This window comes from Epinephelus lanceolatus, chromosome 22 (assembly GCF_041903045.1).
Source record: "Epinephelus lanceolatus isolate andai-2023 chromosome 22, ASM4190304v1, whole genome shotgun sequence".
NCBI lineage: Eukaryota > Metazoa > Chordata > Actinopteri > Perciformes > Serranidae > Epinephelus > Epinephelus lanceolatus.
The window spans coordinates 17,364,728-17,390,790 of NC_135755.1; the positions used below are offsets into that span (position 1 = coordinate 17,364,728).

General features: G+C 42.4%; 1 protein-coding gene across 1 annotated transcript in view; it reads left to right on the forward strand.

Annotated features, from left to right (window-relative positions):
• The first annotated feature begins 4,311 nt into the window (after window positions 1-4,311).
• arhgef40 (Rho guanine nucleotide exchange factor (GEF) 40) overlaps window positions 4,312-26,063 on the forward strand; it is a 69,488-nt gene continuing 47,736 nt past the window's right edge. Inside the window, exons 1-4 of the mRNA XM_033610010.2 lie at window positions 4,312-4,551; window positions 17,187-17,276; window positions 20,615-20,722; window positions 24,495-24,780. Coding sequence (XP_033465901.1) covers window positions 4,549-4,551; window positions 17,187-17,276; window positions 20,615-20,722; window positions 24,495-24,780 — 487 coding nt within the window. The 5' untranslated portion in view covers window positions 4,312-4,548. The remainder of the gene's footprint in view (window positions 4,552-17,186; window positions 17,277-20,614; window positions 20,723-24,494; window positions 24,781-26,063) is intronic.

Below are 26,063 nucleotides of genomic sequence, written 5' to 3' on the forward strand. Positions count from 1 at the left end.
GTAGCCAGGCTGACTGAGAGTCAAAGCTCTATTGAGCCTTGTATTCCTTTAGCCCTTAGCAGTAATGATTTTATGAGCTTTTTTTAATGACAAAATTCTAACTATTAGAGGCAAAATTCATGACCTCCTGCCCTCAGATGGTAGGCCTACCTATCTAACCTCAAACACAGCTGTAAGACCTAATATATATTTAGATTGCTTCTCCCCAATTTCTCTTCAAGAATTGACAGCAGTGATTTCTTCATCTAAATCATCAACGTGTCTCTTAGACCCCATCCCAGCTAGGCTACTTAAGGAGGTCTTTCCTTTAGTTAACACTCATATATTAGATATGATCAATATATCCTTATTAACAGGCTATGTACCACAGTCTTTTAAGGTAGCTGTAATTAAACCTCTACTAAAAAAGCCCACCCTGGATCCAGAGGTGTTAGCCAACTATAGACCAATATCTAATCTTCCCTTTATGTCAAAGATCCTTGAGAAAGTAGTCGCAGACCAGCTGTGTGATTTTCTCCATGATAATAATTTATTTATTTATTTTATTTCAGTCAGGATTTAGAGTGCATCATAGCACTGAGACAGCACTAGTTAAAATTACAAATGACCTTCTGATTGCTTCAGACAAAGGACTCGTCTCTGTACTTGTTTTATTAGATCTTAGTGCGGCGTTTGACACAATTGACCATCAAATTCTACTGCAGAGACTGGATCACTTAATTGGCCTAAAAGGTTCTGCACTAAGCTGGTTTAAATCTTATTTATCTGATCGTTTTCAGTTTGTTGATGTTCATAATGAATCATCCTTACGTACCAAAGTTTGTTTTGGAGTTCCACAAGGTTCTGTGCTCGGACCAATCCTATTTACTCTATATATGCTTCCTTTAGGTAACATCATTAGAAATCACTCTATAAATTTCCATTGTTATGCGGATGATACTCAGTTGTATTTATCGATGAAGCCAGAAGAAAGTAATCAATTAACTAAACTCCATAACTGCCTTAAAGACATAAAAACTTGGATGAGCACCAATTTCCTGATGTTAAATTCAGACAAAACTGAAGTTATTGTTCTTGGCCCCAAACAACTCAGAGACTCTTTATCTGATGACATAGTTTCTCTAGATGGCATTGCTCTGGCCTCTAGCACTACCGTAAGAAACCTCGGAGTAATATTTGATCAAGATTTGTCTTTTAATTCTCATTTAAAACAAACCTCACAGACTGCATTTTTTCATCTGCGTAATATTGCGAAAATTAGGCCTATCCTGACCCGAAAAGATGCAGAAAAATTGGTCCACGCTTTTGTTACCTCAAGGCTGGATTACTGTAACTCTCTATTATCAGGTAGCTCTAGTAAGTCCTTAAAAACTCTCCAGCTAATTCAGAATGCAGCAGCACGTGTACTAACAGGAACTAAGAAACAAGATCATATTTCTCCTGTTTTAGCTTCTCTGCACTGGCTCCCTGTAAAATCCAGAATTGAATTTAAAATCCTACTGTTAACTTATAAAGCTCTAAATGGTCAAGCTCCATCATATCTTAGTGAGCTCATAGTGCCATATTATCCCACCAGAACACTGCGCTCTGAGAACGCAGGGTTACTTGTGGTCCCTAAAGTCTCCAAAAGTAGATCAGGAGCCAGAGCCTTCAGCTATCAGGCTCCTCTCCTGTGGAATCATCTTCCTGTTACGGTCCGGGAGGCAGACAAGGTCTCCACATTTAAGACTAGACTTAAAACTTTCCTCTTTGATAAAGCTTATAGTTAGGGCTGGCTCAGGCTTGCCCTGTACCAGCCCCTAGTTAGGCTGACTTAGGCCTAGTCTGCCGGAGGACCCCCTATAATACACCGGGCACCTTCTCTCCTTCTCTCTCTCTCTCTCGTATTCTATTACTGCATCTTGCTAACTCGGCCATTCTGGATGTCACTAACTCGGCTTCTTCTCCGGAGCCTTTGTGCTCCACTGTCTCTCAGATTAACTCGTATTGCAGCGGTGCCTGGACAGCGTGACGTGTGTGGTTGTGCTGCTGCCGTGGTCCTGCCAGATGCCTCCTGCTGCTGCTGCCATCATTAGTCATTAGTCATACTTCTACTGTTATTATACACATATGACTATTGTCACACATGTATACTGCCAGATATTAATACATACTTTCAACATATTGTACCACAGTAGCCAGAACTATAACTATAATATTATTACTTTCAATAATGTTGTTGTAAGCTACTGTTATTACCTGCATCTCTCTCTCTCTCTCTCTCTCTCTCTCTCTCTCTCTCTCTGTCTCATTGTGTCATACGGATTACTGTTAATTTATTATGCTGATCTGTTCTGTACGACATCTATTGCACGTCTGTCCGTCCTGGAAGAGGGATCCCTCCTCAGTTGCTCTTCCTGAGGTTTCTACCGTTTTTTTTCCCCGTTAAAGGGTTTTTTTTGGGGAGTTTTTCCTTATCCGCTGCGAGGGTCATAAGGACAGAGGGATGTCGTATGCTGTAAAGCCCTGTGAGGCAAATTGTGATTTGTGATATTGGGCTTTATAAATAAAATTGATTGATTGATTGATTGATAAAGATTAATCCAAGTTGTGGGTATTGTTTTAAAAGGATAAAGTGGTGTTATGTCAGTATGATGGGTGCCGTAACTCACTCTTTGTGTGATGTGCTGTCTGTCCAACACATTGTCACTCCGACCTCGTCACATATCGATGTTTGGTCATGGACCTTCCACGTCCAAATACGACATGACAGGTACCAGGGTGTGTTGGTTGTTGACGTTCTGCGACACCGTGTCTGCCTGTTACATGTATTGTCTTCTTTCAAAATACACTTCCGTTTTCACAGGGAATTTACCCTTTACATACAGTCTCAAAATAAATGCACTTCAACAACTAACGCATTTGGTTAGATTTAGAATAAGAGAACAGGGTTTGGCTTTAGAATCTTACAGGGCTCGAACACCTTTCTCCCGGGTGAAAGTTGGTGTATGTTGGACCCATCCACCACCCCTAACTTGCACTTTTGCTGCCTTAACTTTAGCTCTTGTACAGCCGTGTTTCCCCCTGACGTCCCCAAGCATCGTTAAACTTTAACGGTGACCAGTCGCGTATCTTGCTGAAGTTAAAGGACGGCTTTTTTCACCAGTGTCTGACGCAGAAAGTCACAGCCCAAGCACCAGATTTACAGACCAGTGTCCAATCTGCCATTTTTAAGTACAATTTCAGAGAAGCTTGTTTTTAATCAGTTAAATGATTTTATGGTCTCCCACAATATTTGGTCAAATATGGACATACTGTAGCAATGGCCAAATGAGGCCTTGTGAACCACTGTCTTTATTTTCTGAAGCCACCAGATGGTGCCGTCTGTTCAACAAAGGTTTGAAAGCACACTTCATTGCCAGTCCTTCAGCCATTATCTTTACGCCAAGAGCGCCATCTGGTGGGGTCAGAAAATAAAGACAGTGGTTCATGAGGCTTCATTTGGCCATCACTACATACTAGTTCTACTTCATGTTACTGCAGCCTTTGACACAGTCGACCACTCAATTCTTTTAGCTAGACTTCACAATCTGGTTGGCCTCTCTGGCACTGTTTTTATCTGGTTTAAATGTTATCTTTCTGACAGAGAATTTTATGTAACAATGGACGAATATTCATCACAAATCTATAAAATGGATTGTGGCTGTAATAAGCACCGTGACAACCAACCCCGGTCTCCCCTACATTCGGTGAAGCGCATTATGAGGAGTCCACACTCAAAGTTTTGGACTTGCAGCTTGACTCGAGACTTCCCTGTCTTCACTAGGAATGATTTAGGACTTAAGTCCCACCTCTGGATTTTTGTGAATGCAATCTGGCGTGTGTTTTTTCCCTGTGGTGTAACAATTATAAAGGCTCTCTGCCATTATGGGACTTTTTTTGCAGATACACGAAACACGTGCAGACCCATTTTTAGCTTCTATTATTTAAGTGTTCTCAGTGATTGCACCAACTCTTTTTCATCAAATTAAGCTCAATTACAACCAGACTTAATTACCTTCCAAAAAAAAGTGTAATTTGACACAATAAAACATCAGAGGTTTGTTTTTGCAATTACTCCTGGGTGGGGTAACGGCCTTTTTTCATTGTCTATTCATTTAAGTGACTCTGGGGGGATAAATGGAAAGTTTGAGTGCAGAGAGGGACTGTAGTGCTCTTGTTAGGTGAGAGGACGGGAGGGAAGGAGGGGAGGAGGGAAGGAGGGGAGGAGGGGAGGTGGGAGTGTGTGTGGGACTGCCGGGCAGACGGAGAAGGGGAGGAAAAAAAATGCAGCTTGGACATTCCCAGGCTGGGAAACATAGAGGAGAGTGAGAGGGGAAGAGAGGAGGACTGTTTTCATGCGCTGAAATCTTACATAAAGAAGAAGAGGAAGAAGGGGGAAAAGGCTCGAGGAGGGTAATGGAGGCTGTTTGATAAGAAGTGAGAGGAGAAAGTTTTTGCGGAGAATGTGGAGAGGAAGCAAATGCAGGAAAGGAGCTGAGGACTATGTAGGAATTCCTGACTGAAGTCATGGTAAGTCCCAGTTTGTAAAACTATGGAGGGCTGAAGTTTGTCCTCAACTTTGTTTTCATTTTTTGATCCCTGAAAGTACCATACTATACCATACCAATACCATAATGTTTTCTGTTTCTGCATGACTTTAAAAGTTTATAAGTTGTACTTTTTAAGGATTTTCATACACTTAACACAAGCAGACCTCCACATTAACCCAAAACAGCACCCCTTTTTTACCCATGTATTCCACTTTAATCATTCTCATAAAGGCATGCTTTTGATTTAGGAAGAAATTGAAGTCAGCACTTATAACTCCCAGCATGCAAAGTTGTCAAATCCCAAATGACAGCAAATCATAATGACATGATTTAAACAGTGTGACGTTGGTGATGACTTTTGTGGTTGGCTTGCAGAGGCAATCAAGGGCTCTCTGTTGCCGTCTCCAGGGATTTGTGTTTACCATCCCCACCCACTCATGGTCTGATCAGTGACACACAGAGGCAGAGGGTAGACAGAGGGATGAGTCAGTCAGACACATGCACACATCTGTGTAGGTAAACTGAATCAAGAGAGATAATAGGAGATTAACAGAAAGAGATTTGGATCGTATTCCCGCTTCTGTGCGTCGGGCAGGGTGGAGCAGTTTGGCAGGGAGGGGAAGAGAGAAAGCAGCGGCAAGGGAGAGCTGGAGTGGGAAAGAGCGGAATAAAAGAGGAGGGTAGGGTTACTTTTTATTTTAGGAGACTTGGACGGCAGTGACGGTGGTTTCAGTGATGCCGCATTTTCCACATTGGACCTGAGAGAAGGGAAAAAAAAGGAGAGAAAGGGGGGAACAAGGGATGGCATGGACTGTAGGGGAGGAAGAACATGTGCAGTACAGTTTCATCTTCCTCTTTGAGCGGTTGTGAAAGTTCAGCGTGGAAAACAGTAACAGATGGACACACAGGAAAACATAGCTACACCAAAGACGAGAAAGGGAACACTTCCTGTGACACCAGGCTCACCGCAGTAAATTCAATACCTGTATGTGCGATTAACGACTGTCCAAACATGTGTCCAAAAAGTACTTAACACATGAGGAATGTGTGCAATATCGCTCAAGGACAAACATGGCAGCTTACACATACACGTAGGTGTTAAATGCATCATACAGCACAGTGACACACACAGAAATCTTTGCCAAGGATATGTGGCGGAGGGTGTTTCCATTCCCTCCGTCTGGTCAGCTCTGATTTTGAAACTCTAATGGGACGCATCAGACAGTCAGGCGGGGGGAAAAATTCTGATGAAAGTTATTGCAATTGATTCTCTGTGTTTGTTTTAACCTGCTCGGAGTACCAGGCGGGCAGTGATAATGGCAGTAGAACAATCCCATTAGGGTCAGCGACGTTGTCAATCACAGGGATCTGAGCTTCCTGCGATTGTCAGGACTCGCTGACATAAACAGTGCATGCAGGCCGAGGATGGATACTTTTCAACGCAACAATTTTACAAGCCGTATCATTGGCATCTTTACTGGGCATCCAAGCAGTATTCTTGTTTTTAAATTGCCTTTCATTGTGGCGTTTATCTTCTGTGACTCTGCAGTTTAGAATATAGCTTTGTCTAACAAAAATGCAGGAGTCTGTGTCTGTCGATCAGTTTTCTTGACAACCGTTTATCTCATCGACTTCACACATGGTGGGTGTATTGCTGAGGATCCAAGGAAGTGCAGAACTGAATACGAGCTCTAGAGATCTACAAGACATATTTATTAGTATGTAGTGTTGTCAAAAATATTGATTCTAAATATTTGAAACAGCTTCAATACTCATTTTAGGCAGTATCAATACTACAATACCAGCTGCTCTTTCTTATTGTTAATGTTAAGAGGCGGAGCAGGCTCACGGCTTATGTGTTTGTCACTTTCTTTTTCATTTTAACCCACACCATGATCTTTTCCTAACCCTAACCAAGTGTTTTTTGTGCCTAAACCTAACCAGACCTTAACCACAGGGCATCATGATGATTTCGGAACGGACTTCGGAACAATGAGTTTAATATGGTTGGAACAATGGGATGTCAAACCAATGGGCTGTCGGACCAATGGGCAGTTCCCGGGTGAGCAAGTTAGCAGGCTAGCATCCTGCTTAGCCTAGCAAAGCCTAAACCACAGGCAACTAAGCTAGCAAGCTGACATCCTGCTTAGCTTAGCACAACCTGAGTTAGGGTCAGCAAGTTAGCAGGCTAACGTCATGCTTAGCCTAGTAAAGCCTACACTAGTGTCAGCAAAGATAGCATCCTGCTTAGCCTAGCAAAGCCTAAACTAGCGTCAGCAAAGCTAGCATCCTACTTAACCTTGCAAAGCCTAAATACCAGGCAATTAGGCTCGCAAGCTAGCATCTGCTCAGCCTAGCAAAGCTTTAACTAGAATCAGTTAAGCTAGCAAGCTAACATCCTGCTTAGCCTAGCAAAGCTTTAACTAGAATCAGTTAAGCTAGCAAGCTAACATTCTGCTCAGCCTAGCAAAGCTTTAACTAGAATCAGTTAAGCTAGCAAGCTAACATCCTGCTTAGCTTAGTCTAAACTAGGGTCAGCAAAGCTAGCATCCTGCTTAGCCTTGCAAAGCCTAAACACCAGGCAACTAGGCTAGCAAGCTAACGGGAGCGTATCTATGTTTTCCGGGTTCTATGTTCCCCACTTCACCCTGCAAAAAAAAAGGTTCTATGTTTCCCGGGTTCCATGTTGCCCGCTCAACCAAGCGGGAAACATAGAACCCTTTTTGTGTAAGCGGGGAACATAGAAGCTTTTTTGCAGGGTTAAGCGGGGAACACAGAACCCTGGAAACATAGAACCCTTTTTGTGTAAACAGGGAACATAGAAGCTTTTCTGCAGGGTTAAGCGGGGAACACAGAACCTGGGAAACATAGAACCCTGGAAACATAGGGATGACCCCCAAGCTAACATCCTGCTTAGCTTAGCAAAGCCTTAACTAAGGTTGGCTAAGCTAGTCAGCTAGCATCCTGCTTAGTCTAGCAAAGCCTAAACCACAGGCAACTGAGCTAGCAGGCTAACATCATGCTCAGCCTAGTAAAGCCTAAACTAGGGTCAGCGAAGATAACATCCTGTGTAGCCTAGCAAAGCCTAAACCACAGGCAACTAAGCTAGTAAGCTAGCATCTGCTCAGCCTAGCAAAGCCTAAACTAGAATCAGTTAAGCTAGCAAGCTAACATCCTGCTTAGTTGAGCAAAGCCTAAAGTAGGATCAGCAAAGCTAGCATCCTGCTTAGCCTTGCAAAGCCTAAACTAGGTTGCCTCAGGAAATGTCACACACCATGAAGACCAATAACACCAATAAATGTGACAAAACACCATGCTCATTTGTCACAGACAATAAAAAAGACAATGAAGTGTGAAATCTCATCTGCTGTGAACCCCTTTCCTCTGTTCAACAACAGACTGTAGCACTTAAGCAGTCAAAGGTAATCTGTAAAGAAGCTGTTTGACCTACTGTAGGTCAGGTTAGATTATACAGGAAGATTTAGGAAAGGAAATCACTCTCAGGCCTCTCCTCTTTCTTCCTCTTCATCCTCCTTTCCCTTTGTCTGCCCTGCCTCATTCCCTTTCCTGTCTCCCCCTCCTCTTTTCTGTTCCCTCTTTCCTTCTGTCGGCATCTTTCTCATTTTTGCTCCTAATCATGTCGTCTTGTCTCCGAGCTCCTTTCTGCTCCAGCTCTCTTCCTCTCTTTCTCCGTTCCTTCATGTACTGTATGGGCCTACATCTGGTTTATATCATGGTTGCTGTTGCTCTTGTTTCCCATCGATCTCTCCCACCGGTCAGCCTCCTCCCCCTGCTCCTTTTCTTTCCTCTTTTCCTTTTTCTGTCTGAACCCGGTCTCTGTAGGGCTGTCTGGTTCTCTCAACGTCTCCCTGTCACTCTGTCTCTTTTTCAATCTGTTTCTCTATTCACTCACACTTCAATAAGCCGAGCTGACATGAAGGACAGTTCAAGTGCTATATTCCAGAACCACTCCAGTTCCCACTTTATTGCTTTATCCTTGTCTTCTCAATTTTGTTTCATCTAACTTATTTTTTTCTAGACATCCTTTTTCTTTTTTTTCTTTTTGGTTTTCTGTCTGTGCCAGGCGTCTGTGTGAAAGACCACTTCTGCTTCCTCCGTTTCAGTCTGCGTAGAGAGGAGAAAGACAGGAAGTCTGACTCAAGAATGACATACCCTGATTCTGTACTGTGTCCGTATTTGACACAAACAGGAGGACGCACATTCATGGATACTGATTGTCTGCACGGACACTCCACGTGCTGTATGAAAGCTCAAACACACACTTTTCCGGTAACTCTTTTCTTGTGAGTAAGACGTCATCCACCGGATTATGACCGGTAGTTTTGAAGACAGGACATTTGTCTTTGCAGTTGCTGACCATGTTGAACCAGTCAGCTGGTGAAACTACGCTCAGCCTGATAGGTGATGTACCGATTAGTAGGCAAAAACAAGGAACAACCCTTTGTCATAGGGCATTTTGGGGTTGGTTGTCTCAGGGTCCCCTTACTACCTTTTCCAGATGTTTTGACTCACCAGTGGATGGAGTTTGCTCAGTAGTCATGACGATAGCTCAGTGGTAATCATGCAATCTTAGTATGGAACTTCGGTCATGTGATAACTTCTTGGAATTTCCCTAAATTTATGTATTTTTAAAAATATCATGCCACCAATATCCTGTGAAAACCACATCTCCGAAACATCAACTTGTCATGAGCCCAGAAAAACTTGTTCTTGTTTTCAGCTTTGTGACAATGTATTTTTAGCTACTCCAAGAGGTTTCTAGTTGTCTAACTTAAGAAACAGGAAATTTTTCTCAACCTATAAAGGACCCTTATATTATTTCGAAACATCTAAAATGACCAGATTTGGAGATGCATGATTTTCTGTAGACAGTCTTCCCTCTGCGCAAATAATTAAAGTTCAAGTATCTCGGGGTCTTGTTCACGAGTTGAGAGTGGAATGCATCAGTAGTTTGGTGTGCCGGACCATTGTGGTGAGGAGGGAGCTGAGCCAGAAGGCAAAGCTTTCGATTTACTGGTCCATCAAAATCTCAACCCTCACCTATGGTCATGAACTCTGCGTAGTGGCCGAAATAATGAGATTGCAGATACAAGCGGCTGAAATGAGTTTCCTCTGTGGGATGGCTGGACTCAGCCTTAGAGATAGGGTGAGGAGCTCAGACATCCGGAGGGAGCTCGGAGTAGAGTCGCTGCTTCTTTGCGTCGAAAGGGGTCAGTTGAGGTGGTTCGGGCATCTGATCAGGATGCCTCCTTGGCACCTCCCGTTAGAGATGTTTTGGGCACGTCCCACTGGTAGGAGGCCCAGGGGCAGACCCAGAACATGTTGGAGGGACTATATATCTCATCTGTCCTGGGAACGCCTTGGGGTGCCCGAGGAGGAGCTGGAAAGTGTTGCTGGGGAGAGGGACAGCTGGGGTACTTTGCTTGGACTGCTGCCCCTTTGACCCGGCCCCGCATAGCGGATGAAAATGGATGGATGAATGGATGGATTAGGGATGCCCAGATCGATTGGCTAGTGATTGTTATCGGCCAAGATTCAGTAAAATATACCATTAAGAAATAGGACTCAAGCCCAGTTCAGTCAAAGACTCGAGACGAGATGAAACTGTCTTAGAACGTTGCAGGAAAAGTTGCAGCGGTATGAACTGGCCTTTCTCATCTCGACTCAAGCAGGCTGATGGTGTCACCTGCAACTCAGCTTGTCAAATCGCCAGTGGCAGGTTTTGGAACATAAGGAAGATCAACTGTTTCAACAGCCAATCAGCTCTTACATCAGCCCTCCGCCCCAGCTGGAGTCCATCTCATTTACATTCCTGCAGCTGTTGACACGTATGTCCCTCCTTGGCCCTCACTTTGTGGTGTTGTTGGACGATGGGCCATTGCTGCTGTTTGCTGTATGTAGATTTGTTCCACACATATTCTCATTGACTGATTAATTGATGCCAGTTATTGAAATTATTGTGTCGTATTTATTATGAATACAGTGCATCTGAGGCTGTGATCAATGGAAGTACATAGAGTTGTTGCTATAGAGAAGATCCACCATCTGTGGCATTGGAGTGAACCAGCAGGTTTTCAGAATGTTGCAGACCAGTGCATTGCAAGTTATGGCAAGTTTCAACTCGTCTTGTTTCAGATCATTGGTCTGAACTGGACTTAATGCTCTGGTCACTGTACTCAGTAGGTACCTAGGTAGGTTTTGCCAATACCTCAGTACAACTACAGTCCCTCTGCCTGCCCCACATCCACACATCCTCACACTGACTGCCTTTGCATGGTGCAAGAGGAGGTGGAGAGAGATCTGTATTTCAGTTGTGCTTGTAGGTTTACTGTAGGCTACTTGTTGCATTACCCCTTGAAATTTCTTTGTAGTACTATGTTGATTGAATGGACATAGCAAAAGCTTGTTGACACAATAAAAAAACAACAACATTCAGACTGACTTTTTGTAGTTCTTTACTTCTTACTGTACAGTCACTGAACACTTAAAGTAGAGAGGTTTCAATACCATTTTTTCTTTCCTTATACTAATGACGATACCTTAACTTGTGTATTGGTCAATACAGAGTGCCAATCCAATACCATTGTGCAAAACTAAAAAAAATCAATACACAAAAAACAGTTGTATACTACCATAGAACTTTCTTTTATTGTATTTGACTGTCAGTCATAAAAAATAAAATTTTAGAAGTAAACTACAGTTCTTTTAAAAAACAGCAGCCACAGTTTAGTAGCAAGCGACACCAGTGCCACCCCACAAAAACTAAAGCCTCTTTACTGGTGGGACTTTCTAGTGTAAAATATTGCCAAATTGCTGACATTTTGCTAACGTTACACTATTTATGGAAAATCAGTTCTTTGTCAAGGCTTTAAAACAGTTGTTGCCAGTGGCTGCACAGTGCAACCTTCTGTCTGGGGTACTGTTTTAGAGCAGCGAAAAAGAATTGATTTCCAGGACAACCGCTGTTTTATCCTTTGAAGTTTATTATTGAATAATATGGTATTGGATCGGTGTAACAAATTGTGTACTCAGCATTTTTAGGCCGTATTGGAGGCATTTCTGGTACTGTCATTGGTACTGGAAGTCTAAACTATAGCCAAGGTTATGCTACCAACTGGTGGAGATTCCAATACCCTACAAAGCAGTCAACCTGACCTATAACACTGCTATACTTGTCGCTAACAAAACAAAAAAGCAATTGGTATTGGCTGCGTATTGGCTGATATGGGTTTTTTTTCTTAGACTTACAATCTTGTTTGCTTGCTTTTGTTTGTTTGATTGTCCTTTAACATTTTAATATTTTCTTAATGTGTCAGTACAATTTCTCCCAGAATGATGACGTGCGTTTTCAAACACATGCCCTAAGAATAAGTCTTAACAAACCAGAATTCTCATGCGCTCCTCTGGTAAAAGTTATTCTTAGCCTTCTGTGCCTTAAAATGAACTGTCATGCGTCTTGTTAAGCTCCGGACTCAGATCTGTTCTTCATTATCTCTTCCGTTTGGTTTCATTTGGTGATAATGTGCGTACAGCTATTCCTCCAAAGGACTTTGGAGACTGCGCTGGAAAATCTTACGAAAACAAAGCCTCTATTCAAGATTCATCGCATCACATTACTACATACGTGCAGATTTGTCCAAAGTGACCTAAAATACGTAAGACACCTGAGTACATTAGCGTCAGATATCCGATTGAAGAGTAACTAAGTTAAACGTATAGTCCCTTAAAGAAGAGGCACCTGGTTTTTATGTGAGAGGCTCCTGCTGGAAGGAAATCTAATTTACAAATTTCATCAGGGCTGCTTTGTTTCATGTGCATGTATGGGTCTGTGGTCGTAAAGAAGAGTGACTAATTGCATTAGATGCATGGGTGCTGTTAGCTATAGGTAGACAGGAGTGAAGCATGAATCAACCCCTGCACCTAGACAAAACACACGGCAGAGCTGACAGCATTACCCGGACTGTACTGGAAAATAAATGTTCACATTTTTACAACAATTTTGTGGTTTGGAGAAGAAAAAGCAGCCTCGTTTTTTTCCCTTCCCTCTGTTAGACACCATTCCTTGTGTATTTGAGTAATTGTGCTTCCAGATTGGAATTCCATTCTTTGGATTTCAGCAGTGGAATATCCTGTTGTACGGTACAGGCATGCAAACACAGAGTGAATGCTGAGGAAATAAAACGGAGTAAACGGTGCATCACACATCCAAACCAAATATTGTTGCAGCTTGTCACTGACTAAGCTACACGGACTTCAGCTATCTGCCAGTCTCAGTGGGAGCAACAATGTTAAATAACATGATGCTAATAAGTATAGAAAATAGTTTTCAGATAGCTCTCCAAACCTGAGTGGCTCATTTGTACGAACACTTAAGTAATGAATGAGTGGTACATTGAGCTGTGTTCTCTGGCACAAGCCGCATATTTGATCCCAAGGGGCTCTATTGAGCCAGTTGGACTCAGATTGCAGAGTTGTTCCCATTCAGCTTGTGTTGAAAGTACAGAAGCATTACACAAAATTATATTGGCATTCGCAGTCAGTCTGGTTATACATAAAGAGCTGTGTCTCTGAGAAAACACACCAAAAGACATTAGAGAGTGTCCACTGTCATGTTTGATCTTTTTTTTTTTTTGCTTTAATATAGTGTTGTGTTGAATTAACTCGAGTCTTGTGGTATGCTTTTAAAGAGCTTTTTCTCAAAGAGGAAGTTCCTGCTGGCTTGCCTTGCAATCCCCCTGAACCCCCTGCTGTGCTTTTACTAGACTCAATATGTTCTGTCAGTGAGCCAGAAGGCTGCTTAAACCTCTTTTACAACCGCTACACCTACTACAGCATGCCCTCTGACAGACTGCTGTTTACCATGGTCACAGCACTGAAACACCCTCTCCTGAATACGTGATGTCATCATCATTTTATCAATGAACAGAAACTTTTTGAATACAACGCAGGGTTTGTGTCCTCTTATAGTAGTTGGAGTATAGATAGTGTATGTTACCTAGGACTTTAAAGGAACAATTCACCCCCAAGTCAAAAATACATGTTTTTCCTCTTACCTGTAGTGCTATTTATCAGTCTAGATTGTTTTGGTGTGAGTTGCCAAGTGTCGGAGATATCAGCTGTAGAGATGTTTGCCTTCTTGCCACTATAATAGAACTAGGTGGCACTTGTGGTGCTCAAAGGACCAAAAAATACATTTGAAAAACTCAACAGCAATGTCTCTTTCCAGAAATCATGATCCAACTATTCAAGATAATCCACAGACCTTGTTGTGAGCAGTTTCATGTAGGAACTATTTTCTTTCTGACGAACTACACCTGCCAACTGTATGACTGTGCAGAAGGAAGAGTGCATCTACTCACGTATGCCTGTGACACTGTGAGATGTGAGCTCAGGCTACAACTAACAATTATTTTCATTGTTGATTTACATGTCAGTTATTTTCTTGATTAATCGATTAGTTGTTTGGTTTATAAAATGTCTGGAATCCCGACTAAGAATTTTTCTAGTCGACCAATAGTTGTCATTTCGGGCCGTTAGTCGACTAGTTTATGATATTAATGTAATTATTAAATGATATATTTTGGGCGGGGCAACACAATGGTTTGAGCTGAAGGTGTGAGAAAGAATAGTGTCAGTAACATTGTTAACACTGTGCTACATTACAGAGAAATACAAAACCGTACTAATGAACCTTCATTAATATAGGCCTATATTTTATCTACAAGTGCACGTCACACACTGAGCGACCTGTTAATGACGCTGTGGGCTAATGGGCATGTAGCTACTTCCATGTTTCAGATGATACGTCATGTTTGTAGTTGACCAATGAAGATGAGTTTACATATCACCTTGGGTTCGTCCTTCACCTTCTCAAAATGATCCCACACTTTGGATTTCCTGCCCGACATGTTATTAACTAGCCTGTGTAATGGTGCATTCGTTTTGTACTCGGAGGTCGGAAGTCGGAAGTGGGAATGATGTCACCTCCAAATTGACAACAGTTTTTGCATTCTAGTTGGCAACGGTGGACAAGTTGGAAAAAAAACATGGACGCACGCAAGAACGTTACCATTCTACTGTTGGGCTAGCCATAGCACTGTTAACAATATCAGTTGATAACAATGCTCTATGTGGTATTTTGCACATACAGACAGCGTAGCAACATGCCCATAGGTAAAAATTGAACAGTACTATGGGTATGGCTGACCTAATGTAAAACAAATAAGATAAAATTGCTATAAACAGTACTTTAGCAGAGTGTTTACTCACTATGTATGTGACCAGCAGACATCTTGAATTCCAAAGTCGGGGTTGATGCAGTTGCTCCGAGTTTTGAGTTGGACATCCGATCTCAGGGTGCGTTCAAGTTTAAACTTCCGACTAGGAACTGGGACTTTCCGACCTCTGAGTACAAAATGAATGCACCATTAGTAACCGCAGGTACCAGCCCTGGAAATTAACGTGACTCCTGTCTGACTGCTGAGCGTGGCCACTTCCTGTGTCTGTCCTTTCAAATTAAATTCACACATGGTCCAGTCATATAGGTTTTGATTTATTTTGTGACTAAGCGACCAATGAAAGGTCGACTAATGACCTTTCTGTTCGACTAACGTTTGGTGTACTATTAGAGGGGCAGCCCTAATCTTTGACAGTATTGACAATCATACCTTCGGGATTCTAAATACACTGGTATACCATAATACCTTGGTACCACCCAAGTCTACTGACGAGTTTTTCAAACATATTTTTGGGGGCTTTGAGCACCACAAGCCAAGTGCCATCTAGTTCCATTATATTCAAGATAAGGCAGACATCTCTACGGCTGATATCTTCAACACTCGGCAAGTCACACCAAAACAATCTAGATAAAAAGCACTACAGGTAAGAGGAAAATAAGGTGTGTTTTTGAAAATAAGAGAAAAGCTTTTATTGTAGTGATAAAAATTTAACTTGTTCCAGTAGTGAGGTGCTTTGTTCTGGCTTGCTTTAGCAAACGGACTCTTAAAAAGGTTAATTATTTGGATACTTGTGTGACATGCCAACCATCTGGCAAAGTTTTCACTTGTTTTAAGATAAATAAGAACGATTTGGACACTTACAATTACGTCTTTTTAATAAGAGCTTTTTATGTGTGGCCTCCAAAAAGTTTTGTTTACTAAAAAGCCAACGGACTAACATGACCCTTGGAGCTGCTTGGCTTCTGGAAATCTGTGTTCAGCAACATTTATGGAAGCTCTGTCAGTTGTGTTTTTTTCCAAGTTGCCTTATATGCTCCCGTCCAAAATTTCTCTTGTTACTATGGAAAAATAAAGCAGCATGAATCTGAGCCCGGCGGTGCCACTGTGTTGTCGGTGCCATGAGGGCTGAAGTCACAGTTGAAAAATTTGCTCCGCAGCCAAGAGGGTGGATAGGAAACAGAACCTAACATCGACTGTGAGTGACCCTGAGCAACCTCGGCGGAGCAGGTCTCCAACCAGACGTATACTGTAGATCTGATGTGGCATTTTCAAGTGTCTTGCTCTGTTAATAAGTCTCAGACTTTCTCCTCCTTAGCTTTCAGTCCCCTTGTGACTTTGTTTTCTGCTCCACCCTGCAACTTCTTGCTCTTTTCTGCGCTTGAATTTCCACTTTTCTCCGTCTTTACCTAACTTGTGAATAAGTCGATTGTTTGAACCTTAAATATCCGATTTGTTAAATTCATTTTGTCAGGGTGTTTGAGCCAAAGTTGCGTAAGTTGGAAAACAGTACTCTCTTGCTTGTAACACTCATTCTGTCCTCCTCCGCGGCTAACCTCAAACCCTCTGTGTACACAAAACAACCCCAAAGAATGATTTTCAATACGGCTGAACTTAGGTCTTCTTCCATAAAACCCCCGCACCACCACCAGCTCATTCCCTCCTGGCCCCTCTCGCGCTAGCCGCTCTTTTCTTTTTCCGTACACTCTGTTCTCCCATTCTGGGTTTTCTCCCATCGCTTTCCATCCATCCCCTCGCTCGCTGCAGTCACTCAGGACAATATGCCGTCTGTTGAAGAGAATCCCTACGTAATTGTTGTCAGATGACATTCAGAGAGTCGGATGGAGGTGAAACAAAGAAAGTTGAGAGAGGAGATGAGAAAAAAAGAGAGAGCGGGGAGCGAACTGAGGAAGAGAAGCAGATGGGAGGTTTGAGAGGAAGGGAGGGAGGGAGAAAAGAGAAGTTGGAAAAGAGAGAGAAAAAAGTTGCCATGCCAACCGTTCATGTAGAAAAATAAACACCGCATGTGTTGCGTGCTCTGCTCCGTCACCCTCCACCTCACTGGCCGGCCCCTGTGTTACGATGTGTGTGTGCATGCATGTTTGCAGTGTGTGCAGGGAGCTCACATGTTGCAGTGGTTTCTTTTGTTCTGGGGGTGCTTGCATAGACAGGGCCTTGGAGGAAATGTATGACGCTCCCCAGACCATACAACAGGAAGTTGAAAGTAGAATATGTGTGTATATTTGTCTGTGTGTGTGTGTCAGCAAAAAGCGAGACAACCTGGCTGTTAAACACAAACACAGACATTAGAGTTGATTCAGTGTCCGGTTATGGATTAACCCTTTCTTACCACCCTCAGGGCTCGGAGGCAATGGAGGATTGTGTGCAGGGGGCGCTCTCGTCGCTTTATCCTCCTTTTGAGAGTACGGCGCCGCCCCTCCTCTCCCAGGTACATCCCGCAGTGATGCGCACACACACACACCCACACACACCCACTCCTTTATTCTTGTCTCACGTCTTTACAGCAATAAACAGGGGAATATAAATAATGCAGATTCAATTAAATGATAAGGCGATGTTGGAGTATTTGGGGACGGCGATGTTATGTGCAGATAACGTTGCATTTCCTGAGATATAAACTGCTGCTGGAAGCCAACACAAACAAAAAGCAAGCTGGTCAATTAAAGCCAAACCCTCTTCCTCCAACCAGGAGCTTCACATGACTCGTTTCACCAAAAACCGCACACTATTTCATAACATTTAAAGCAGTGGTTCCCAACTGGTCCAACCACGGGGACCAGATTTGTCCTTAGTCAATAGTTCAAGGTCCACACAGTTTAATAGATTCAGCGTTATACTTGCATTTGGCCATGTCGTCGAGCTAGTTTGCTGTTTCTATTAAGTAGCTAGCTGTTAGTCACTCACTCTGCAGCAGGAAACGGCACTTCAAAATAAAAACTTTGTGCTGGAAATTCACTGTTCACTATTGTTCAAGAAATAATCATGATAAACCCCTTTATTGTCATTTTAAGACCATTTAATGCCACTGATATAATTAGGGTGACCATATTTTGATTTCCAAAAAAGAGGACACTTGCCCCGGCCGCGAGATAGCCTACTTAAATGATACTTGCAGTTTACTCAAAGATGCCTTATAATTTTAATATATTTAAAGTTTATATGTATGGATAGAAAATTCAGTTATATTACAAAATAATATCTGTCAAAGACAGAAACTTAGATAGGCTTCTCAGAGGTTACTCAACTTGCTTTTATTATGCCTAAAATAATAATCTTTTTACAAGTTTCAATTGTACAAAAATAAATATAAATGTAAAATAAATGTAAAATCTCTGGAATGAAATAATGATAGAAATAATGTCTCTTCTGTATTAGAAAAATCAACTTGTAAAATAATAGCTATCTTTTCAAGTCTTAATGGAAAAATAAATAAATAATATGAAATAATGTTCTAAATAATACCTCTTCTGTATTAGAAAATCCAACTTTGAGGTCCCCGGCACCTTTATTAGACACAGCCTCCCATATGTCCTGACCGGGTCGGGACAGTAAGTTGGGAATTTTTTCTGTAATTCATCTGTGAAGCTGCACTTGCGCGTCGACATCTTGGAAGCTCAGAATAATGCGGGTGTCTGCTGCTTCCTCGTTGTGAGTGTTGGAGATCCGCCGATAAGGCAGCCTCTCGGGGATTACGCACGCACACACACACACACACACACACACACACACACACACACACACACGGAAAACCGGACATTATCATCAGTTTATAAAAACCCCCCGGACGCCCCGGACAGGATGTGAAAAGTGGACATGTCCGGGCAAAAGAGGACGTTTGGTCAGCCTAGATATAATGATAATATATTAGCACAATAATACAAGTACACCCTTTCAAAGAGCCATGAACTTTTAATTCTGAAGAATATTCAGACTTCAAAATTGAAAAGGTGTGATACTTTTTTTTTAAATATTCTAAAAATAAATAAATGTAAATAAATAAAATGGACTCTTGGGCTCTGTTAACAAAAATTGCACTTGAAGGTTCAGTGTGTGGGATTAAGGGGACATACTTGCAGAAATGAAATGTAATAAGTATGTTTTCTTTAGTGTATAATCACCCGAAAATAAGAATTGTTGTGTTTTTGTTGCCTTAGAATGAGCCGTCAATATCTGCATAGAGAGCAGGTCTTAATTTATTAAGATTGCCATGTTGCACCACCATGTTTCTACAGTAGCCCAGAATGGACAAACCAAACACTGGGTCTTGATAGGGCTAGCTATTTTTCTTCATGGTCAGCAGTCCCTCCATGACTAGCAGAACAGCATTGGAAAAACACTGAATTATAACGTGAAACTGCTTTATTCAGTATTTTTACCGGTTTAAATAACTGGGTCTGTTTGTGCTGGAGAGGAAGACACCTCTGTGAGTAATTCGGCTCCTGGTAAAAACCTCCTGAATGTCTGGTTCTTAAGTTATTATAGCAAAAAAGGTGAGCACACATTATCAAGTGCTGGGCTAGTGGCCTGTCTCCAACATGCCAAACAGCATTTGAAAAACACTGATTTGTAACATGAAACTGATTTATGCAGTGTTTGAACTAGTTTAAATAATTTGGTCTATTTGTGTTGGAGAGGAAGAGACCTCTGTGAGTAATTCGGCTCCTGGTACCAACATCCTGAACGTTTGGGTCTTAAGTTATCGGAGCACAAAATTGAGCACACATTAGCAAGTGCTGGGCAAATGGCCTTTCTAAGACATGTCAAACAGCATCTGAAAAACACTGATTTGTAACATGAAACTACTTTTTATTAGTGTTTGTATTGGTTTTAATCACCAGGAAGAGACCTTAGCGGATTATTTGGCACCTGGTTAAAACCTCCTAAACAATAAACACTGAAAGAATTCTAACTGGGAAAAGTTTCTGATGGTTGTGATCTGCAGTCCTCACCGCTAGATGCCACTAAACATTGAATATTAGGCAGGGGGTATAGAGAGTGATTTAATCCAGTTTCTCAATGGTTAGTTTGTTAACAAAAAGTGCAAAGCAACATTTTAGCTCTAAGTTTTCCAGTTCTTCTGGCATCATGTTGGCTGAAATATTGGTGACATTCTTATGTAGGTTTAACGAATATGACCTTGATAATTTTTTGCTGACCCCGATATGTGGTAATGCAGTTATCATGGCAGGCCTACAGTCAGCTGGACAAAACAGGCAATCTCTGACAGGTGCATTTTAAGTCATTTCTGTAGGCTCTAATATCCCCAACTTAACATTACAAACAGCCAAAGTCACATTTGTTTATTAGTGTTTTTAGCTTTGTCTCCCTACGAGCCAGTGAACTTACAGTAGGGGCCTCTGAGCTGAAGCTTTTGAGCCCTCTCTGTTTGCATTTATGAGAAAGTTTGTTTCAAGTTGCCATTTAGCTTCCAGTCAGATTTCTTTGTTGCTATTGAGAAAGCTGCTTGATGACTTGATAAAATAATATGAATAACATGAAGCAGCCTTTCCGATTACGTGCTGTCTGGGTTGAGGAAATTCCTCTGCTCTTGGGCAAATGAAACCCTTTCAAATTTGAGTGGATACAAAAATTCATGGAGGACTAGTTGAAACAAAGGCTGCTCTTGGTTTATCAGACGCTGATATTCTGACTATGAAAGGTTTTCTCCAGACGTGAATGATATGTAAAGAGTACAGAATTTTGTTTCGTGCATACAGTCATCAAATGCTCTAAATACAACTGCAATCAATGTTTTTTTTTTGCCAGGTCTTTTCAGTCCTGGAGTCGACCTATCAACACGACAGTCTTCGCTACCTCCTGGACTACTTCGTTCCTGCCAAGCACCTCCTGCACAAACTCCAGCAGCACGCCTGCGTGAGTTCTAAATTGCAAACACTGGGGATGAGAACACACACACAGTTGTATAATCAGGAGCAGGATCAGCTGTCAAGTGCAAAAGGACCAGTGTGAGAAATCTGTCAACTGTTAGCTTTTTGATTTCATTTTCACATGTGTGTACTGGTACAGCTGAAAGAGCAACCAAGTGTAAGCTCACTGAAGACAAGTTTGAAACCAAGTCTCAAGTCCTTATGAGGCAAGTCAAGTTGAAGTCCTAAAGAACAAATCAGAGTCAAGTCTCAGGTATTCACAAGGCTTAACTTGTTTTTACGTCTTCGGGGCAACCAACTCTCAACTAATTTAAGACACGTTAGAAATAAAGTCTAAAGTCCTACTTTTATAGGTATTTCATGGCAAGTTCAAGCCAGTTGAGACAAGTCCAAGTCAAGATGAAGTCCTAAAGAACAAATTCAAGTCAAGTTTCAAGTATTCAAAGGACTAGACTTGTTTTTAAGTTTTCAGGGCAACACCAAGGCAGTTAACACAAGTTCAAGTCAAGTTTCAGGTCTAAAGGGCAAGTCCAAAACCTTAAGGAGAAGACTTAAAAGTGTTTTGTGCAACCGCGTTTTATTTTAAGGAAACCTTAACTAGGACTTGAAGGAAAATCTTGACTTGAGGAGTTTTGTGCAACCAGCCCCAGGAAATTAGCAGGTAGAAAGTTGACTTGCTCACAAGTGTCGAGTCAAGTCAAGTCTCAAGTGAGTCAAAGCTGAGGTAGGCAGGATTAGTGTTGCGGCAGCCCCTTACTGGGGGTCTGTCTCTGGAGTTGCTGGTGGCCTGTAGCGACAGGGAGTGAGGCGGAAGAGGCACTGTGGTTCGAGGCTCTAGCTAACGTTAGCTACGTAAACAGGAAATTGATGCTGTGGCTGTGAGCCTTTGGCTCTGATTAACAGTAGAGATGTACCGATACCACTTTTTCCTTCCAATACCAATTCTGATCCCTGAACCTTAGGTCTCTGCCGATACTGAGTACTGATCTGATACCAGCGCGTAAAATAAAAATCGATGGGATATGAATTGTTGTATGTCTCAACTCCTAAAACTCTATGTAAAATATTAAGAAATAAATACATAATAGTAGAATGAATGCCATAAAACTTTTTTTATTATTATTATCCAGTGTTGACACAGATCAAGACACAGGTTAAAGTGCAGCCACACAGTTTGGTAAAAAAAGACATTTTAAAGGCTACAGTAGAATGCTTTTTAAACTCCGCTCTGTTTCGTTTGCCTGTAGCGTGCGTATGTGTAATGACGTGAGGCATTACGTGGTATCGGATTGGGCATAGACTGTACTCGCCAATAACCGATACCGCATTTTAGGCAGTATCGGAGGCATTTCCGATACTGGTATCGGTACAACTCTAGTTAGCAGAAGGCTAAATTGTTAGCAACATTTTCTCTCAATCTCTGAAATGCTTTGCCGATGTTGATGTGGGTTTTGTTTCGGTAATTGTCAGACTTTTTTTCAGACTCACTGTAGTTTTGACAAGCCCATCCTCCATTTTTGGGGTTGCTTTGCAGCGTAGACCAGTGCTGCTATAGCAACTTCCTCTGCAGGATTCTCCGCCATTGAATCAGCCTTTGTAACCGAAGGGACGTGCCCATGTCTGAAGGGTTACTTCTGGTTCCAAAGGTACCATACCGAAAGTGTTTGGTGGAAAAGGGGCTTAAGTGTCAGGACCTCAGCCTCATATCACAGCACCTGATGACATGAAGACACCAGTGCAAAGAAAAGTTCAAGGCTTTGATAATTTAGCACACGTGTGATGGTTCCTCCCTGCGCTGCGGAGGGTCGAGCCTGCTCTTAAATTCTAGCTGGCCGGTAAAATGAATGAAAGTGACTTGTGAAATTTGAGATTTACCAGCCCCTGTGACCTGCAGACAAAAGAGGTGGTTTCCTGCCTTTGGGAGCTCCACTGAATTGACAGATTTGTGAAATACAGCAACATGAAGCATGAATAAAGGAGCTCTGGTTGTAATTCTCAGATTCCCACGCAGAAAAAGCCAATGCGTGGAAATGGTATGACACGGGATACACTGTGCAAACACACGCAGCTTCCACTTTGTGCCTTTACATCGCTCCCTTTGCACTTTCAGCCTCACACACACAAAAGACAAACAAATGAGATGCAACATGTACTTAACTCCAAGCTCTGAGGTTTATACTGAACAGCATTCCTTTTATTTTACGTTCCAGCACACACAGATAAACAACACACACTGTTTAGAACAAGCTTGGAGGCTAAGAACTGTCTCATATTTCCCTTTACAGTTGATCGAGACTTACACACACACATGCGCAGGCATTGTGAGCAAACTATGTTTTCATTGTCGCTTAGTGGAGCTGCCTGGGACGGGAGTTAGACTGTGAGTCATGACAATAATTTCTTCCATATGTGAGCGTGTTACTGCTGTGAGAGAAAGAGAGAGTGAGTAACAGAGAAGCGGTGGGAGTCGAAGGAGAGAATGAACATGGCTTTCATTCAGGACACCCGCGCGTGTGCGTGCGTGCGTGCGTACGAAAAAAGAGAAGATGCTGGAGGTTGCAGACTATAGTGGACTGATTGAGGAAATTTTTTTTGGTGAAACGGGAGGCGAGGAGGACGGAGCAAACACTGGGGTACATTGAGGGTAGGAGTAGGAGGAGGGCCAGAGGACGCAGGGAGTTACAGAATGTGGAGTGACTCAGGGCAGACAAACTTTTTAAGAGGGGAAAAGTCACACATGCTCTTCAATACCCACCCTGACTGATATCAGACTGTTGCTTGCCCTGAAACTTTGCTTCAGTAGAGCAACAGGGAGGACTTAAAGGAAAGAAACTGAATAGGGGACAGAGGTAGAAAAGGGAAGATGGAGGAGGTCGAGTAAAGAATATAATTTGATCATGTCTCGTGAGTCTGAAGGGCATGGAGGGGGGAGGGGGAGCAGCCCCGAGTCGATTAGACGTGGCTGGGAACAGCAGAGAGAGGCTCTGGATGAGTTTTATAGTGCAGACTGCGAGGGAGAGGATATAGATCTGACACAGGATTGATTAAGACGGGAACAGCAGATGGAATACGGTATTTTTTTCTTAATAGATCAGCTGATCACACTAGGGGCCTTCTGTCCTTCACCTAAATCCACACAGTTCTTGAGTAAGTGTGGGATTTTCTATATTTAGACCCGTGTTGCTTCGCTTGCTGGATTTAGATTGGTTTTCTCAGCCTTACCTAATGTGTTTTCCTCTAATGAAACAGTGGACTCTTTCAACAGTGGCTGGCTGTTGTGAAGAGCCGGTCATCTGCATGTTTCTGTCTGACTCGCACTAACTCTCTGCAGCTATCCAGAGTCTTCTCACTGTGTCATGCCAGCTAAGCACTGGAAAACACTGTGTGAGTCACATGTCTGACATTTGTATGTGGCACTGGCTTTTGGCCAGTTTAGCTAGTGAATAGTGTTGACTGGTGCGTTATCAGTTCTAGAAATTCGACTCAACTGAATGCCAAACACAACCATGCAGACAAGCTCCAACTGGCTCATGTGCGCTATGGCTTGTGAATGGGAGTGCAAGATTGTGTGTGAGCATTAAACAGGATAGTTTGTGGCAGGAGGGAACTCTAAAGGCGACATTTCTAAAGGGCAGAGAGCACACTACACGACGTAAAGAGGTGCAGAGAGAGGATTTAGTGTCATGCAGATGGTTTGATTTTGTATCTACACATTCAACACGCTCCCTTTCTTCTTCTTCTTCTTCTTGTCATCACAGTCTCAGTACCTGGGCTGCCTGTTCCTTCACTCCGGCTGGCCTCTGTGTTTAGGCGAGAAAGTGGTCGTACAGCTCTCAACCTTGGACTGGAGGATCCTGCGCAGTAATGACTTCTACCTGCAGGTGGTGCCCTTCTCTACGCGCTGCCCTCGCCTGGCACTAAAATGTCTGGCCCCTGGGGGACGCACCGTTCAGGAAATTTTGGTACCCGAGTCACAGCACCCCCTTGTGTTCACCACTGAGTGGCTCCACAGCGTCAACAAAGAACGGGGGCACAAGAGAGAAGGTAAAAAGTCAACTTCCTGTGACATTTAATTCTTTCACTTTGTTTGTGAACATAAATTGTTAGTATTATTCAGTTTTTTAGGTTATGTTTAACCTTAGACACATATACTCTGCATTCATTCTGTCCGCTATTTGCATATTTTCTGAAAGCTTATGGATAAGGACACAAGGGAGAAGTACCATCGAAAAATCAAGAGGGCATTACAGCGTAATTCAAGCAAGATACAACCGTAGGAGAGAACGAAGGCAGTTAAAAAATGGCGGAATGGAACAAATATTGAGCATAGTGTTAGTTTAGGCAGGACATGATGTCAAGCTCAGCTCTGTTCCCGGGGGTCTTTGCTGCTGCTCTCCCTGCCTTAGGTTTTCCATGTAGGCACATGGAAGGGCAGAGAGGTGTGCTCTCTCTGCCTCAGGCTTTCCTCGTTTGCACATGGAAGGGCAGAGAGATGTGCTCTCTCTGCCTTAGGCTTTCCACATAGGTGCGTGGAAGAGGCTTTCTGCTTAGGCCCGAGGAAAGGCAGAGGGGCCCAGAACAGAGCCATACTGCCAAATGTAATACTGCAAAAGGAAACAATATTTTCTTAGACTAAAATGTTCCTGACTGAACTGAAATATAGTGAAAAGAATCGTCCGTTCACATGTTGCTATGTATTTAATGGCCTCACAGACCACCACTGTCTACAACACTGCCTCTGTTAAAAGGTACATTATTACGACCCCCTCCACTGCCAACTTGTTTGTTGTTGTCTGGAACGTTTGACCCTGCCCTCTAGTGCCATCTATTGGCTGTATCAATGCCAACATAAAAGAAGCATGAAAGTATGAAGGCAGTGACATTTACAACTTTTGAAACAGGCTTATCCACTTTACTTTACTTGTAAGTAAAAGAAGTATAAATGAGCTTTAAGAGTCTGGAAAAGTCTCCACTGATGTTTCTCTTAGGGTTTAAGCCACATTTACGCTTGTAATCAGGTGTTAAAGTGAAAATGATTAACATGTTGTGGTTTAGCTAGTCAGTAATGACCGTGAAGAAGACCACACTTAAATCAGGGGAAGAGAAACAGATGGCTAGAAGACGTTTATGACCAAGGGATGGCATGTGGAAGGGCAACAACAAAGGAGATATTTATGGGCGTCAGCAGGTGGTGAATAGTGAGAATAACCCAAAATTAGAGCTACAGAAGGGCAGCAAAAGTTTACACATTTGGTTTTCATGTAGCTTATGGTGGTACCTCCTCTTATTAAATATGAGGACCCCTTTCTGCCTAATGTGTACCCTCT